Here is an 18,015-nt window from a genome sequence, read left to right as displayed (position 1 = left end):
TTACCAGAGCCATCAGGTGAGCTGGCCCAACCAGAAGTTTCGGCGATGTCAAACCGAGCAAAGCTTATTCCAGTATCACCGGGAGCATTGTCATTCAGCCCGACAAGATCACCTAAGAGACATAAAATTAATCAATAAGCAATACTGAAACCTAAACAAGTGCACAAAAGACACGAAAACTTAAGACAAAACTCAAAACTTTTGAAATGATTTTGTGTGTTATTTGTTTTAAACATGGGTTTAAGAAAGTTAAAAAAGTCAGAAGGGGGAAATGACATACGGCGTAGTATCCGTATTGAAGGTCACATTACGATCTGAACAATCTAAGCTATTAATGTAATTTTAAGTACATGCCTATCCATGGAAATTCTCACTTGTGCTAATAACACTCCCTCTTACGATGTTGAAAGATTACAGCCGTACATAAATATTAATATTTAGATAACCAAGTGATATTCAATTAATCCATTGTTTTTTTAGATTGTTTTCTATGTAAGTTCAAGGACAATCGTATCGGTTATCTCAAGACCCATCGTTTATCATCCATGATTCATGAACAAAACCTAACGACGAATGCCTTCGTTTCGACTCTTGATTTAAATTATTCGCAACGAATAGGATGCGAGTGGTTTGAACTGATTCGGTGACGTCACATTGCGTTAGCTCTGTGGGTTCCGTGATATCTATGGCTGGCTCGTGAGAAATTGCGTAGCCCTGGACTAATGACTTGATTGGAACGAAAGTATAGATTGTAAGGTGGGTAGCTAGGCAAGTTGACACCCTTGAAAATCATACTGCTGGTTAACCGGCACCTTATCAAGGGCAATTATGGCTTAAAAGCGACAGAGAGGTGTAGGGGGGAAATTTTTAAAACGCAAATTGAGGTATAATGTCTTGATAGACAAGCTGCACAGATTCCTCCGATTCAACTTAATGTTTGCCACTATTGTTGATTATCTGAAGAACTTTTCTGGCGATATAAGCATTGCTCTATGATTGCAAGAATATCAAATGTGTAGATAGGCTGATATAGCTGGGGGCTATTCTCATGCGCGAAGGACCGAATGGGCGAAAAAAACTCGTGATCGAAGGACCCGAAAACAAAATTAGCCGAAAGTCAATTTTAAAAAAAAAGCAATTGCCATTTAATTAAAATGAATTAAATGAAGCAATATTTTGCTTATTTCATTACGAAACCCTTGAAATATGAAATTTGTTCCAATTCGGCGGCGGTCAGTGACAATTTGAAAATTTTCCATATTTCTGCAGTTTTTATATTCGGCCAATATCAATATTCAGTCCCTGGAACTGTGTGCTTCCAAATTTTAGATTACTGAAATCTGATTGACTGACTTTTATTTTCGCGCATTCGGTCCTTCGCGTATGAGGGATTCCACCGATATACAGTGCTGATTTAAATTAACCGGACAAAACGCGTTAAACTTGAAATTTATAACGCATTTTCCTCAAATTGGGTTGAGTTTACCTGAAAACTTATGAAGACAAAACTTGCTTAAATTTTTAGCAGAATTAAAATGGTGTAACTTATTTTGGGAAATTCGGGTCCGAAATTTAACCCAAAAATGGGTCATTTTGGCTTTTCTTAGTTAATCAAAAATTACACTGAAAATATCCAGTCGATCGCAGACATAATCAAATCAAAGTGAGCCCCTTACGTAGCCCAACAAACTTTATGCAGAGTATTTTCTCCAAAAAAAAGTTTCATATTGTTTAAAAACTGTTTTTAAATAAAAAGTTCGTATTTTATGTAGTAAAACGACCTTTTTTGTCTATCAAACAAAAATATATTAACTTATACAATATTTTGGAGATTATACCTTGCATAAAGTTTGTTGGGCTACGTAAGGGGCTCACTTTGATATAATTATGTCTAAGATCGACTGGGTATTTTCGGTGTAATTTTTGATTAATTAAGAAAAGCCAAAATGACCCATTTTTGGGGTAAAATTTCGGACCCGAATTTCCCAAAACAAGTTACACCATTTTAATTCTGCTAAAACTTTAAGCAAGTTTTGTCTTCATAAGTTTTCAGGTAAACTCAACCCAATTTGAGGAAAACGCGTTTTAAATTTCAAGTTTAACGCGTTTTGTCCGCTTAATTTAAATCAGCACTGTAGCTGAGAATAATCAGGGGCCGTGTATCGACTAGCATAAAACTCGACTAGCATAAAGTTTAAAAAAAGAAAATCGTATTGATTAGCATAAAAACCGAAACAAATTTCTTTATTGTCACAACTCAAATCATTTTCACAAAAAATATCATAAGAATCACAGCTTTTCCACGCATTTCTCAACTTGCGGGGCAATCAGTTTCCGGTTCAAGCTATTACAGGTCGGGGTGTGACATACGACTGATCGCAATTTATGTAATAAGTAATAGTAATTTAATTTGCTTGTTGTTTGATTTATTTCTCAATTTTTTATTTCTCGGGAATTCAAGTTTCAATTTGAAAGGATTATGATTGCTGATTCGTATTTCTGTGAATTAACTTAAATTACCTTAGTATACAATGAAAATTTTCACCTTCCGCATGATTTTGGAACAATGAACAAATTGCTGGTGTAATTATATTTTTACTAATAAAAAACAAGTGATTTTAGCGTACACAACTAACGATAGTAAAATAAAAATGATACAATGAAAATTGACAAATATAGTCGATCAAAGACGGAATTTATTGCTTCGAAAAAAGTAATCTTAAATAGTAACCTCAAAAATTACCGAAAACTTGTAATCCGTTCTAATTTTTTTGATACAGACAACGAATTTTTAAAAGTGAAATATAATCGAAGATTATCTATGAAATTTCCAGTGCGCATATTAGCTTCATTTTATGATAAGATGAAATGCCAAAAAGATAATTGAATATGGTACGGTATGTTAAACAATCATCATTGCAAAATCAATTGAGGTAAAAACTTTTTAGCATAGACCGGTTCCATAAATGTACTGGCTTCCTCATGAAAAAAAAAACAAGATAATTTGATCTTCTGAATTTGTTTGATTCAAACTATTGGCCTGCAAACTGATACTCGCTTTACACTTACTCTTTGATTCTTATAATTGCTAAATCTAGGACCAGTTAACAATCTGTCATTACAATAGCCCGCCTTTATAACGGCATTTTTTCCAAACATTTTGCTTTCTAGTGTTGGTCAAGTCTACTGCGTTGAATTAAACTGCATCGGTACCGCAAAACTAGCCTCAGCTACAGATGTTTCATTCGCTGGGTTGTATATGATCTGGTTTTTATTGGCAGCGAGCCAGTCTTTGAAAGACGTCAACTGAGGGTTCAATTCTCGAGTGCTTTCGACTGGGCGAGCCCCAAGGAAATAATCTTGGAAGTCATGAAAGAACTGAAAAGTGTTCCCCAGAGCAACAAAGCTGGATCCAAAGCCACGATAGACATCATAGGGCACTGCTTTGTATACAACTGTTTCACCGACAACTTCAGACATCTGTGATGCCATTTCGGCACCAGAAAGTTGTTCTGCCGCCACGCCTACGTACTTTCCAATAAGCTTGGGACCTCGCTTGAAAATTCCGTAAGCTGACTTTCCTATGTCTTCGGCAGCAATTGAAGGCAATTTCTTGTCACCTAAGGGCAAATTGAACACCAACGATCCTTCCTCTGTCCTTTGAGGTCCCATCTTATATGTGACGATGTTTTCAAAATAGAAAGGGGTCAGAAAATATGTTGTGGGAACCCTCAACTCCTCGAAAAAGGTGTCTGATTCTCCCTTTGCGTCAAAATGCGGCACTTTGTAGTTTCCCATGAGCGTTGGCATGGAATCATCGTCAATCGGAATCCAACGTCGAGTGTCCTCCTGCGTTGACCAGATCACGTGCTGGACACTTGCCTCTTTGGCTGCTTCAGCCATGTTTTTAGCTTGTTTCATTTCTCCTTCTGGACTAAAAGTCTCGTAGAAATTGGTCACGCAGTAAACTCCAAATGCTCCCTTGAAAGCATGCATCAAACTTTCTTTATCGTTCCAGTTGCCTTGGACAACCTCACATCCTTGAGCCAGTAGAGCTTTAGCTTTAGCTGAGGAAGGGTCTGACGTGATAGCTCTAACAGCGAATCCCCCATCCGGATCGTTGAGAATGGCTCGGACAAGTCCGCCTCCTTGATAACCCGTTGCACCAATCACAGCTACAATCTTCTGCTCAGACATTGGCACAAATCCTACCATGAAAGATTCAAACTATCTAGCTTTTCCTTTTCTCTCTTTAACTGCTGTTCCGAGCCACTCTGGGGGTCAGAACTCACAACGGCGTAAGGTGTTTGTTTTTCAATGCTCGATCTTTGAATAAAATAGAAACAACGCAACAACCGCGATGCCTCCCTTTTTCTTTTAAATATTTAAAATGAACTTGAGAGAAAAGAGAAGTTCGGTTTATAGGCAACAAATTGATGCAAGCAGTTATTGTTGAATTCTAACGATAACACTCAGCCTGCTGAATATTTGAAAAATCTAGATGTACACGGTTTCTGTTACTCGAATCTAGCGTTGTGAAACATCAGATATTTGCAGAAGGAAGAACAACGCTTATATTCGATTGGCATAGATCTTAATGATGATAAAGACTACTTAGCTTATATTGAAGGATTACATAAGATAAGAAATTGGTTTAGCATTGGTTCAGAGGGCAAGCGGGTCTTAATTCAGCGTATCAAAAAAAAATACTACAACGACAAAAACTTATCATAATATAATAACAAACTTGTTTTTAAGAAGGGACCATTTTGTTTATTGGTATATTTGCAACTGGTATAGATTCCATAGATTTTCAATAATGGCGAGCGTAATAAAGTAATGAGAAGTTTTAATGAGGAACAAAAATCTACTCTCGAAATGATTCAAGAAGACTAGCGCACGACTCGCACCTCCTGTGCTTCAAATAGATCGTTGAATGTAAAAAAGAGCTTCCTAAAACAGTCATTTTGGAGGGAAAAATTGCCACCCGAGTGGACCCTGAGAGCACACCACTAGTGTTGAGATTTACAAGTTCCGTTAGATTTTTTTATATCTAGCTTTCTTGAAAATCAAAATATTAAAGACGGCATATCAACAAAACCAAAAAAAATCTGAGCAGTCATATTTAGACGCCAGCTTTGCAACCCTTGAGTGGACCCTGACAGCACCCCACAATAAGGTTGAGAATTTCAAGTTTGACTAGCGTGAACCGCACCTCCGGTGCTTCAAATTTTCAACAACTCGAAAAAAAACTAATCTTTGAGTGTACTCTGACATCACCCAATTACAGGGTTTGTAATTAAAAAATTTTTATTCAATTTTTTTATACAAATTTTGAAGAACCATAAAATTTTATGAAGTTTTGTATACGTTCTTCGAAAAATTTAAAATGAACTGAAAACGTTACATCTGAGAAACTGAAAGTAATTTAGCAGTCGCATTTGGACGCAAGATTTGCAACTCCTGAGAGTAACTTCAAATTTTGTAAAATTTTTCATTTTATTTTTTTATTCAAATTTTGAAAACCATAAAAATTTGTGACATTTTTTTATATCCAAGTTTATAAAAAATTAAGAAACGTCACATCTGGGAAATTAAAAGCAATTGAACAGTCGCAATTGGATGCAATATTTGCAACTCCTGAGAGTACTCTTACAGTACCCAACTACAATGTTGGGAAATTCAAATTATGAGAAACTTCACCTTAAGTTTTCTAACACAGGTATTTTTTTGAAAACCAGAAAAAATTCACATTTCGAAAACTACCAAAATTTGAGCAGTCTTTCTTGATGCCATTATTCGCAATCTTTGAAAGTACACAACTACAGGGTTGGGAATTTCACTAACGAAATATTTTGTAATTTGAGTTTTCTGGAAAATTCCAAAAAAATCACAAAAATCGTCGTATCTCTTAAACAAAAATGATTTGGGCACTCTTACTTGGAGGCCGAATTTGCAACCCCTGAGATTACTCTGACAGCCTCCCCCCCTCCTCCCCAACTACAGGTTAAGAAATTCAAACTTTGAGAAAAAAAATTATTCAATTTTCATGAAATTTTTTTTGAAAAAATCACAAAAAACGTCATATCTGGAAAACTGCAAGATTTTGAGCAGTCCTATTTGGAGGCGGAAATCGCAACTCTTGAGAGCACCCTGGAAGAGCCTCACTACAAAAATAATAATCTCAAGTTTTGTGGAATTTTTTTAGATTCAAAAAAACGTCATATCTCGAAAACTACAAAGATTTGAGCAGCCATAATGAAAGGCAAGATTCGCAACCCCTGAGATAACCCTCACAATATCCAAAAATAGGATTGAGATCTTCAACGTTGTGGAATTTTTTAAATCTAAGTTTTCTGAAAATTTTTTTGAAAAAATCATAAGCGTCATATTTCGAAAACTACAAGGATTTGAGAAGTGAGAATTGAAGGCGAGATTCGCAACCCCTGAGAGTACCCTGACAGCACCCAACAACAGTGTGAGAATTTCAAAAAAGGAGAAGTTAATTAAAATTAAATTTTCTAGAATTTAAAAATTGCCTATCTCGTAAACTAAAAGGATTTGTTTATTCATATATGGAGGCCAGAATCGCAAAACGTGGAAAAACTGACAATATCCTACTACTGGGTTGCTAATTTCAAACTTGATGAAAAAAACACTGAATTTAAACTGGAAAATCGAAAAAAAAATTTAATCATTGCAATATACGATAAAGCTTAAACGTGAAAAAATTCATTTAATAAACATGCGAAAATAATACGTTGAAAAGACTTAAACATGGCGAGAAAGTGAAGCCCGCATTTAAATATATAATAGATAATAGATTTGACAGAAGAAAGTTTAAAAAAATTAAAAAAATTAAAAAATTAAATTGATAAAGACATAATCAAAGTAATTTAAAAAAACTGAAATACAGACAGACAGACATATTCAGAGGAAAGATTTTCAACCCCATGAGAGTACCCTCACAGATTCAAATAACAGGATTGAGATTTTCAAACTTTTGGAAGTTTTCAACATCTAAATTTTTTTTGAAAATTTCACAGAAAATCATAAAAAACGTCATATCTCGAAAACTACATGGATTTGAGCAGTCATATTTGGAGGCAAAAATCGCAACTCCTGAGAGTACCCTACAGAGCCTCACCACCGAGATGGGAATATCAAATTTTGTGAATTTTTTTATATCTGAGTTATCTGAATATTTTTTTCAAATCCCAAAAAAAAACGTCATATCTCGAAAACTACAAGGATTTGAGCAGCCATAATTAGAGGCAGAGAGTCGCAACCCCTGAGAGCAAACTCACAAAATCCAACAGCAAGACTAAGATCTTCAAGGTATTGGAATTTTTCAAAATCTGTTTTGAAAAAAAAATTTTTTAAAATCATAAAAAACGTCAGATCTCGAAAACTACAAGCATTTGGTTATTCTTTTGTAAAGATGCAAAAAAATACGAAGAAAAAGCTTAAACATGGCGAGATAGTCAAGCGCGCATTTAAATGTATAATCAATTTGACAGAAGAAAATTTTTAAAAAATTAGGAGACGGGTAGACAGACATAATCAAATTAATTTAAAAAAGCAGGTATACAGACAGACACTTAATTTGGCCTCGAAAAAATTTACTGAAAAATTAACGACCTTGCCGAAAACTAAATGAAACATTTTCTTAAGCATTGCAATATATGGTATAGCTTAAACATGAAAAAATTCGTTCGTTAAACATGCAAAATTATTATGATTAAACATAGGAGATAGCTGTCACTAGCATTCAAATATAGTATAGATAGATGTAAATGAAACTTTTTACATCAATAAAAAAATCATTAACACTATACAGCAGTATACATTGGACGCCAAATTTCCACTTCTTGAGTCTACCCTGACAGCACCCCACTGGACGGCTGAGAATTTCAAGTTTAATTAATCTTTTTAGATCTAAGTTTTTCGAAAAAAAAAAAATGAAAAACCAAAAAAACGCCATATCTCGAAAACCAAAAAGAATTTGAGCAGACATATTTGAACGCCAGATTTTCAATTCCTGAGTGAACCCTGACAGCACCCCACTATAGGGTCGAGAATTTCAAGATGTTAGTTTTTTATCTATTAATTTTTGATAAAAATTGTAAAAGTCAAAGAAGGGCTATATCTCGAAAACCAAAATTATTTGAGCAATCATACTTAGACACCAGATTTGCAAGCACTAACTGTACGCTGACAGCACTCCACTGTAGGATTGAGAATTTCAAGTTAGATTAATTTTTTTTTTTAATTTTTTCGAAAAACAAATTGAAAAAATCATAAATACGCCATGTCTCGAAAACCAAAAAAATTTTGAGCAGTCATATTTGGACGCCAGATTTGCAAATCCTGAGTGTACCGTGACAGCACCCCACTATAGGGTTGAAAACTTGATAATTTGTTGAATAAATTGTGGAACAAAAATTTTGATAGTTTTACGTTGCGAATGAAGGAAAATGTAGTCAGAGCATTCGCGCTCCATCAGACTTTCAAACGTCAACTTGAGTAATCATTTAAACCCTTGCAAAGTTTTGGCCTTTTAAGAGGCCAACATAGCGACATCTTAAACATGTGCTAAGTGAAATTTCTTAAGCATTACAATATACGATATAGCTTACACCCGCAAAAGTTCTTTCGCCAAACAAGCGAAAAATAATACGTTGAAAAAGCTTAAGCGTGTCATCATAGGGACTTCTTGAACTTGTGTCAAGTGAAACTCCAATTAAGTAAATATATATAAATAAGTTGGTTTTACAAACAAACACAATTCATGTGAGAAAGTCATTCCTGGAAAGAAAATATTTTAAAACAGAATTTGAAATATGATAAAACTTTCCAAAAAGTTTACACAGAAAATCCATTCAATCGCTTTTGTATCCATTTGATCCGACAAAAAAGTCACAGAAGAAGCTGATATTTCTAGAGAATTCTGGGCTCAAAAATACAAAAATGTAGCGTATTACTTACAAAAGCTCACAAAGCTTAAAGGACTAGCACACATGACGTTACTTCGCAATCTCAAGAATCTCAGTAGATTTTAATCATAGCTGGAAATTTAGCTGAAACGGATAAATTATAATTACAAAAAAACGAGCAAGAAAAAAATTACAAAATTACCTCACTAACTATAACAGAGAAAAATTACCGAAAGCAAATGGATCTAAAACACTCAAAACTGGTTGCTGCGCAAGGAGAACAGAAAGTTCTAGCCACAATATTGAAATTCAAAAAAATAATAATAATTAAAAAAACTCATTTTAATTATCGAAAAAAAATATTGTCTAAATATCCTTTTTCGAGATAGATCTTCAGTAAGGGTTTCAATTGGCAGAATTCCGTGTTGGGATCATTATTTGCGGTTACCTGATTTAGCGTTTAACACAAAAAAGCAGAAGCAAAGAAAAAAACTAAAATACATCCGAATACCAAGTTCCTCTGCATTTTTCAAACGGCCGGAACAAAAACCACACCTAGCACACAGTTCAAATTTATATCAAGTTCTATAATTGTAGCGCGTTCCTGTGCAAGTAGCACAGAAGAAACCGATAATTTGAGAAATTTGAAAAAAGGCTTTCAATTCTTTAATCTTTCAAAACTGTGTCACTTTTTGCGCGTGATAACGAAAAAAAAACTAAGCTTAGAAAGAATCGTTACAAATTCAGTGGATCCAATTTAGCTTTGCAAAACCTAAGCATTAATGATTTATCAATCACATTTTCCCAGTTAAGTTTCTTACCTTTTATGACAGTAGGTCCAATTTCTTCAAATTTCTGTATTTCCGTTTGTATCAATTTCGAAAATTTTTGAATCAAAATCGGTGCAAAGCTCCTCTTAGAATCTAAACTTATACATTTTTGTGTTTATTTTCCACATTGTGAATGTATTAGTTAATCAACATACTTAACTTCAATTACAATAAGTCTACCTCCTGGCTCTACAATTCAACAAGCATATTTCCTGATTGTGACGTCCGTTCATGACGCCATGCTTTTGATATTTGCCATTTTGGTACAAACGACCATGTAATTCACCTCAACAATAAACTGGAGCTCAAACTGATATTTGTTAACTATGTAAACATTGATAACTAACTGTACCAACCATGAGAGAGAGAGAGAGAGAGAGAGAGATTTAACCGAGCTGTCAACCAACTGACCAGATAGAAAGGGAATAAATTATTCCAATCATGCTCTGACTTGCTCCGATCGACGAGATAGAATCTAGAGGAATATGTCCGACCCAAGCATCCCTCAGTGCAAGATATGCCTAACAGCTCGAAACATCAAAACGATATAAATACTGATACCCGGTAGAACTAAATAATAACATAACAGCTCGAGGACAACCTACGGCTAGACCAATTATCAGACAGGAAAAACTGTATATGACATGGTGACGGCGTTGGAGACTCTATTTCTGGATTCAAGACCAGTCGACGGCAACTAAAGACTACAGCAGACCTTGACGACAGACACGTGCTGAAGCTGAACAGAGCAAAAGAACCTGTTTCACACAGCAAGGCTCAGATGTGGGTAGCAGAGCAACAATCATTGATCAGCTGCGACAGGCAGGGAAGAAAGAAGACAACTGCGAACTGTCACCAACCCCTGTTTGACAAACTTTTCAACTTGAAGAAGCAAAGATGCAGATTGTGACTTACATCGCTACTTTTGGTTACAGTAGGATGGTTTGTCAAGTGAGCTACTGACCCAGCAAAAAAGGAATCAGATGATTCACTTTCATTCACCTTAAAAAAGACGGCACACGCGCAAATTTCGGTCGAGCATTTCGTAGGAACGGAGAAAGAAGATTTGCAATTCCAGCAATTGTTCCAAGGATACATCGGAGTAGCAGCCTTACCAGCAGTACAACAAGCGAACTTCTTGCAACCACATCTACGAGACGATGCGCTACGATTCTACCAAACTCTCCCAGCCATCAGAGCGAACGTCCCGAACAGTCTTGCAGCCTTGAGGGATCAATTTTGCAATCTCCAGCTCCAAGAAGTACACGTCCTGACGTTAGAGCAACACGATTCAACCGAAAAGCAGATACGCCTGAAAACTTCCTGGTGAGCCTAACAAAAAAAAGCGCACCGAGCGTATCTAACACTAGATTTGCCGGCCGTAGCCCCAATTGACGGTGCAGCAGCAGATGCGGCGGTAGAAGCAACGCGCTTCCACGCAGAAACAGCTCAGAGGCAAGAAAGATTAGACGCAGTAAATGGCAATCGAAATGAACAAATCAAACGATTGTTCATAACAGGAAAGCCAGGCTGGTTGAGATTAGAACTAATGCTATCTACAACACGCATATTTCCTGGCTTTGAAGTTCAGCACCCAAATTTTGTTGTTTAATTTCAATAACTGCATTTGACTTTCAACAAGCCTTAATCAATACATTGAAAATCATTGAACCTGCATTTAACCAGTTAAAAATATCAAAAAACCTGCATCGAAACTCAGTACGTCACTCAAATTCTTTCTTTTAGATATGTTACTCAACGATCCATTTACGATAAGACTTTTTTTAAATTATCGTTGCGTTGAAATTGCACGCAGTTTGTTGACATTGAAGCGGTTTGCTGAAATTCAACAATGGGAAGGTTGACATTAAATGTCAGGAAGTTGATTTGTTGATATTAAAGTTAAGTTTCTTGAATTCTGTAATCAAGACTTGAAATTAAAAGCAAAAAGTATAAACAACGATAGTTCTGGTTTTGGACCCTGTATACAAATATAAACGGCTGTCTACAAACAATTACTAAATGAGAAACAACAGCCATAGTCTCTTTCCAAAATTTCAAGACACAGTTACTATTAATAGTTTTTCACTCATACCTCTAATATTTCCGACTAACGTATTACAGCTGCGGCTAAGACAACTTTCAAGATCTTTTGATCTTTTTTTGCACAAAATTGGCTAGATGTTGAATGGCTGCAAGGAAAAAAATAGAAAATCATTTTTTGGAAGAGGTGATATCGTTTAATACCCCCAAGCCTTGGTAGCCGTCAAAGTTCAAAAACACTTCAACTAAATTAAATTTGATGAAGGAAACACTTACAATTACTAATATCTACTACAATTTCAATGTTTCCAGCACACCATCAAATATTCAAAAGTTAAGCTGAAGTTTATGCAATTATTTGTTAGAGAAGCAAACCAGTATATTTATTTCATTATGGCCGACTCCCTTTTGAGTTTTCGCTTCACTGATCTCTCTGCGTATATTAAAGTCCATCATAAAGCAAGTCAATGCTCATTGCCAGACTATTACAACGACCCTTCAATGCTTATCGCTCTAAATAGGAACAACTATCTCATTTGTAGAATTCGTACTTAGCACACCGAATCACTGATAACTTGCCCATACATCGCTGACTTGCTGAACCCGCAAAGGTCATAACAGAACTGTCTTGTAGTATCTATACCGTAACTAACAAGCGGATCGTATTGTAAAGCTGATTCGGTTAAATATGTCTTAAGATCGTCAGGACATTGCAATCTTGAGAAATTCTGAGTGGTATGGCGACAAGTCATAAAAGGCACTTTATCTCTGATATCTTCTTTAGTAACATCAAACAATTTCGGATTTTTTCTCCTTTTCGAATACGTTTTAAATGTTTCCTCTTCTGTGAATTCAAATAAAGACTGTTCAAACTTCTTAGTTCTCGACTTAATAATGTCATTGTCGGACTTTCTGTTATGACAACAGTACAGAGCCGCAGGGTCGATTAAGTGCGCTTCTGTATTGAAAATGTATCCAGCTGTATTGAAAAGACAGAGCGATCCATCGTCTAAGTAAGCCTCGCGAGGCTTCATACCTTCCGAGTTTACGAAATTATCAGTGTCAAAAAGAAGGTACAAATACTTTACAGTTTCAGCTAGGAAAAATGACTCCATTTGATCTTCAAGCGCGTGATCAGTTACTCGATCCAAGTGCGCATAGCCGAAATCAACTTTAGCAGAAGATTCAATTGACTCAAAAAACTGACGTCCAACACTGAGGTAAAAGGGATCCTTAGTAGCTTGGAACAAATAGTACGCACTTTCGATCAGCTCAGGACGTAGTGGGTATGACTCTTTTCCTTTCAGCACTTCTTGTTTTTGGATATTCATAAACTCGGGCACAAAGCCGTAATAGTTCCAAAGGGAATAATAGTTGGCAAACGAGCGCTTGGCATAATCAATATCGCCATAAAGAGTCATTAAACCAGGCCAGAATGCTTCTAGTGAATTGAAATAAGGCATAACTGGTTTTCCTGAATTCAAAGACACCCAAAAATGCCAGTCATCTTTGTTCATGTTACTTTTAATACTTGCGAGTAAAACTTCAAACTGATTAAACATCTCTTTATTTCCTGTTAAAACTGAACCTTTGAGCAGATACTCGAAATATGAGTCAATCCCTCCGCCAATAGTTGAGTCAGTATAAACCCAAGCGCCGCTCGTAACATTCACATGATTACCCACAAGATCTACTCCAGATCTATACAAAAAGAGAGAATTCAAGGCTCTCAAGGCTGTCTCCTCATAAACCGAATTGCCAGTTAGCCTACTAAGTGTCGCAAACTCCAGATAGTAGGTCCCAACACAGGCTGTACAAGTAACAGGGGTTTCTTTAGGGTTTACACCGTTTTTCAAGTTGACAGTACCGTACGGCATTCCTGTGGGCGTATCGAACGCAGGTAATAACTTGTCTGCCAGTTTTTGGGCTTTACGCAACAAAGGTCCATCACACGGCCAATTTTTTGCCCGGACTCCCAATTGGTTAAACATGAGATGTCCACTGAGAAGTCCTCCGAGGACTCGGATGTTTGTCTCGAACAAAGAAACGTTGATGTCCATGTCGAAATCCAACGTGTTTTCAATCACATTAACAATTCGGCTAAATTCGCTCGCATTTCCCAGAACGGCTAGCGTGTCGAGTGCGTCTATGAGAGTAACACTTACACCTCCGTAGGTATTATGACCCGTTCCAGAAACTGGCTTCAGCTCATCTCTTGGGTATGCTTTTAGTATGTAATTGTCGTACGCGTAATAAAACATGGCTTTAACTTGCTCCTTGTAGCTTCTCATGTACTCTTGACTCCATTCCGAGCTCAATATTTCATCCTGCCAGGAGACAGAAATAGAGCAGAGAAAAAAGAGGAAGAAAAACATAGTACGGTCACATTAACTAATCTTCAAAGACGACACATTATAATCCAACAAGGATAGGCTGTTGCTATGAATAGACTGTTAAAAATTAGTACAGAATGTTCCCAAACACAAAAATGTACGAAAAATTTTAACCTCAGAAAATAATTGGCTGAACCTTTTTGTGTAAATTACCAGTAGTTAGAGGCGATTACGAGAGATAAGAGCTGAAATAACTCAAGATGACTAGTAAATAACTCACGATGAGTAGTAATCTGAGAATTGGCCGGGTATTTTTCGAGCAAATCAAAAACTTATCAAAAAAAGACAAAAAAAAATTAGAAAACTTTAGTTTTCCGAAAACCATGTTTTTCAAAAAAAAAATTAGGGTGTATCCGCTTAAATAGGGAGAATTCCTAAAACCGGGTTTCTCAATTAAACCTTTAACCTAAGAACTGGCAGGGTAGTTTCAACTACTTGATTTTTCTGAAAGCCATATTTTTTTTCTGAAAAAATTAGAGCGTAGTATATCAGACCCTTAATATTAGAATTGGCATTGTAGTTTTCGAGAAAAACTGATAAACAACACGGTCAAAAATTCAAAACTTGATTTTTTCGAAGGCCATATTTTTTTCTACAGAATTTAGGGAGATTACACCTTTAATTCCATATTTGCAAGGGTAGTTGACGAGAAAAGTGTCTGTAAACTTTCAAAACCCCAATATTTGTCATTTTCCAAAGCCATAACATTTTTTGTAGAAAAATTTTGGCGACCTCTGTGCAGGTGAGCTTCTCATAACCTGTTACTTCATTTGAATTCATAACCTCAGACATAACAGGGTAGTTTTCGAAACAAAAAAATCATAAACTCATTGCTGAACATTTACAACAGAATGAAATCTCGTTGCTAGAACGCTGTGGAACTTCAGACGCCTCTGAAACGCCGTGGAACTTTGCAGTCCATTTTCAGGCGCCTCTAACTCGTTTGAAATAAAAAGAAGTTCTAAAAATGGATCAAAATCCCCCAGAGAAATTTTAAAGCGCTAGAACGTGGGTAAGGTGAAAGACTGGCAGAATATGCAGGGGAGTAGCCGCTCTTTCCATTGGTACCACTTTTTAGAAAATAAGTTGAGTAGTTTTTTTAAGAAAAACTGAAACTTTTGCGAAAAATGTGATGTTAGAGTAGTCCATAGCTCCTGTCTATCGTAGGTAAATAAGAAGCTCTATGTAGTATACGCTCAACATTGAGCGGAAAAGCGCAGAAACTACAATGAAAAGGTGATAGAGATAGAATGCGGTACTCTGACTCCTCTAGTATTCTCTTCAGCAGGAGGAGCCGGCAATGAATCGCAGAAATTTATAAAGCGGCTAGCGTATCTGGAATCCCAGAAAACTGGCGTTTTCGTATGCTGAAACAATTCGCAACCTCAGAAGTGAGAATAACTTTTCACTCTTGAAATCAGCAGTGACGGCTCTCAGAGGTTCGCGGAACCTACGCGAAATGACAGACTTGAACTAATTATTAAATATCTTTCTACTCTTCATTTACTTTTTACATTATGCAGTGCAGTAATTCTTTTTTCTGAAATGTATACAAAGTTATAGTTAATTTGAATGCTTTCACGGTCCTCTTTCTATCAAATCTGGCGCTATTTCTAGTTTCTTTATGTGTTTTTGTAGTTTTTTTTTCTGAATTTACTTTTTTTGTTTAAAATTCCAAAGCGTCTCAAAATTAAAGAGAAGATAAAACCAAATCCCGGAATTAAACAGGAATTCAGGTGAAATTTGTCTCTGAAATTATATTTGTTGCTGGCTTCCAATCTTTTGTTTCGATTTCATTTTGCTTGATACTCACAGACCCAACTACTGATGAATGCATGAGTCACAAAAGTCTAGGCTCTTCATGAAAGAATTGACCAAGAAAGGTTTTAATAAAATGTTATATTGATACTAACTACAAATGGCAATAAACTTTATCAAGCGTTTTCAAATAATTAAAGATCTTTCAAGATGGTAAATTACTAGTCATTTACGGACTCTTGAATCAACCAATTACTTTGCTTTAAGTTAGTTTCAGAAGTAATAATAGGCAATTTATTTATCCAGTGCACTCTCCATGATACAAGAGACGATTTAAACTAATTGAAGCACCATCATTGCTTTGAGTGACAAAAACAAATGCTCCCTGGTTATCAAAACAAAATTTTAAACAGCCAGGGAACGCAATTTGACTAGGAAATAAACCGAATAGATTTAAGCTAAAATAGAAAAGTTTTGCAGTCAAGCCAGCGAGAAGAAATCTAATCTTCAACGTCTACTGTATTGTTTTCAGCGAATGTAACGTGGTTTACAACTACGTGTTTAGGCATTTCCTCGGAAAATACCAAGTCATTCGAGGTCGAGCTTTGTGGTCTAGCGGCACTCGTTGATGCCGCTGAAACGTCATCAGAGGCTGCTGTCTCGTCGTTTAGCAGAGAGCCATGTTCGTAATCAGATGCTTCAGCATTTGGGTGCTGGGGACATTTTCGATTCACTTTGAACCAGTCGTCAATGCACTTCTTGTGGTATATGCAAAGGCACGGTAGGCGAGCAATACATTCGTCTTTCAGAAAGTCTTCAAAACATATTACACATTCCTCATCCTTGTCGTTTTCCAACTTTTCTACGTTGTAAGTCAGCCGTGGTTTTGTTAAACAGTGAATGACGTGTGCCTGAAATTGTTCAGAGTCAGAGCTCATTTGTTTACACAGTGGGCATCTGAGTCCCGACATCAAAACTGATTGCGTCAAAAAAGCTCGAAGTGCAGCAGCCTGTCGTCTTGATGTCGAGTTCATTTCGGGCCTCGAACTGGAATCTTCATCGGATTCGTCCTCACTTGAACCCTGTCCGTAATCAAAATGAACAGATCGGGCTCTAAAGCGGTCGTAACGAGCACTTCGACTGTCGTTATTTCTGTTAATAGCTGCTAGTCGGGATGCAGACCCTCTACGACTAGATTGAGGAGAAGTCGATGATTGCGTTCGAAGTCTGGAAGATTGTCCCGCTTGCTGACGCTGACTGACTCCCGAGGCTAACATCATTCCATTGTTGCTACTACCTGCAACTCCACCAGAACCATGGACATTGCTTGTGCTAGCTTTAGCTCCCATAAATAACTTGAAAAAATACAATGTTGTTTGTAAGGAAGGGATTCCCACAGATTCATATATACCACAGCAAAAATGGAACACAAACCCGAAGTTTCACTTCGCATACACAAGCAAAAATAAGACCGATAACGCTACTGTGAAAAACTGAATGAGTAAAACTTGGAGTCTACAAAATTTCTTAAGTGACGCACGCCAATTATGACGCATTAGCAGTACCAGTCAATTTAAAAAAAAGATATTTACCAACTAACATACCTCAATTTATAGAGCAGTCTATGGAGCAGTAACAACATGAAAAAATGCGGAATGAAATTCGGAATAAATACCCAGTCCGACTACCTATGGATGGACTCAACTACCTGGAGACTATAGGAGGAAACTCCTTTACGTTTTATAACGTATAAATTCTTAATAATAATAATAAGTCGGAATGAAATTTTTTTTATTAATTTGAAATTTTTTGTAAAAATCATCCCCCCACACGCCATATTGGTGCGTATTCATAGGTTCCAAAATGAAAAATCAGTCCCATAGGTTCCAAAATAAAAAAGCAGTCGCATAAGTTCCAAATCTTTTCAATTGGTCAAAGACTAAATTAGCCGAGTCTCGGTTTAAGGTCGCCGGTGGGCTGGTTGAACAGTTATGCTGGTTGAACAGTAAACAATCAATCCATAAATTCGTTGGCTCAAATTTCACCCAATCAGAA

At 36.4% G+C, this 18,015-nt stretch overlaps 4 protein-coding genes across 4 annotated transcripts in view; all 4 read right to left on the bottom strand.

Moving 5' to 3' along the window:
* Positions 1-18,015, bottom strand: part of LOC134839461 (uncharacterized) — a 595,847-nt gene that overhangs the window by 354,223 nt on the left and 223,609 nt on the right. The gene's annotated exons all lie outside the window — the stretch shown is intronic.
* On the bottom strand, positions 2,993-4,602 carry LOC134855206 (nmrA-like family domain-containing protein 1). The gene has a single exon (XM_063871658.1). The coding sequence runs from the start codon at positions 4,213-4,215 to the stop codon at positions 3,184-3,186; it is 1,032 nt and encodes a 343-aa protein (XP_063727728.1). The 5' UTR covers positions 4,216-4,602; the 3' UTR covers positions 2,993-3,183.
* Positions 12,045-16,464, bottom strand: LOC134839115 (ER degradation-enhancing alpha-mannosidase-like protein 2). Its single transcript, XM_063854557.1, has 2 exons — positions 16,016-16,464; positions 12,045-15,569 (listed from the first exon to the last, which is right to left on the bottom strand). Exon 2 carries the CDS (start codon positions 14,182-14,184, stop codon positions 12,361-12,363), a length of 1,824 nt encoding a protein of 607 aa, XP_063710627.1. The 5' UTR covers positions 14,185-15,569; positions 16,016-16,464; the 3' UTR covers positions 12,045-12,360.
* Positions 16,461-17,309, bottom strand: LOC134851089 (E3 ubiquitin-protein ligase znrf2-like). Its single transcript, XM_063867053.1, has one exon. The coding sequence runs from the start codon at positions 17,307-17,309 to the stop codon at positions 16,461-16,463; it is 849 nt and encodes a 282-aa protein (XP_063723123.1).

This window comes from Symsagittifera roscoffensis, chromosome 1 (assembly GCF_963678635.1).
Source record: "Symsagittifera roscoffensis chromosome 1, txSymRosc1.1, whole genome shotgun sequence".
NCBI classification, from domain to species: Eukaryota; Metazoa; Xenacoelomorpha; order Acoela; family Convolutidae; genus Symsagittifera; species Symsagittifera roscoffensis.
This window is presented reverse-complemented; position numbering and strand designations above follow the sequence as displayed.

Coding starts and splice junctions, on each gene's coding strand:
- LOC134855206 (XM_063871658.1), bottom strand. CDS start 4,215: ATGGTAGGATTTGTGCCAATGTCTGAGCAGAAGATTGTAGCTGTGATT.
- LOC134839115 (XM_063854557.1), bottom strand. CDS start 14,184: ATGTTTTTCTTCCTCTTTTTTCTCTGCTCTATTTCTGTCTCCTGGCAG.
- LOC134851089 (XM_063867053.1), bottom strand. CDS start 17,309: ATGGGAGCTAAAGCTAGCACAAGCAATGTCCATGGTTCTGGTGGAGTT.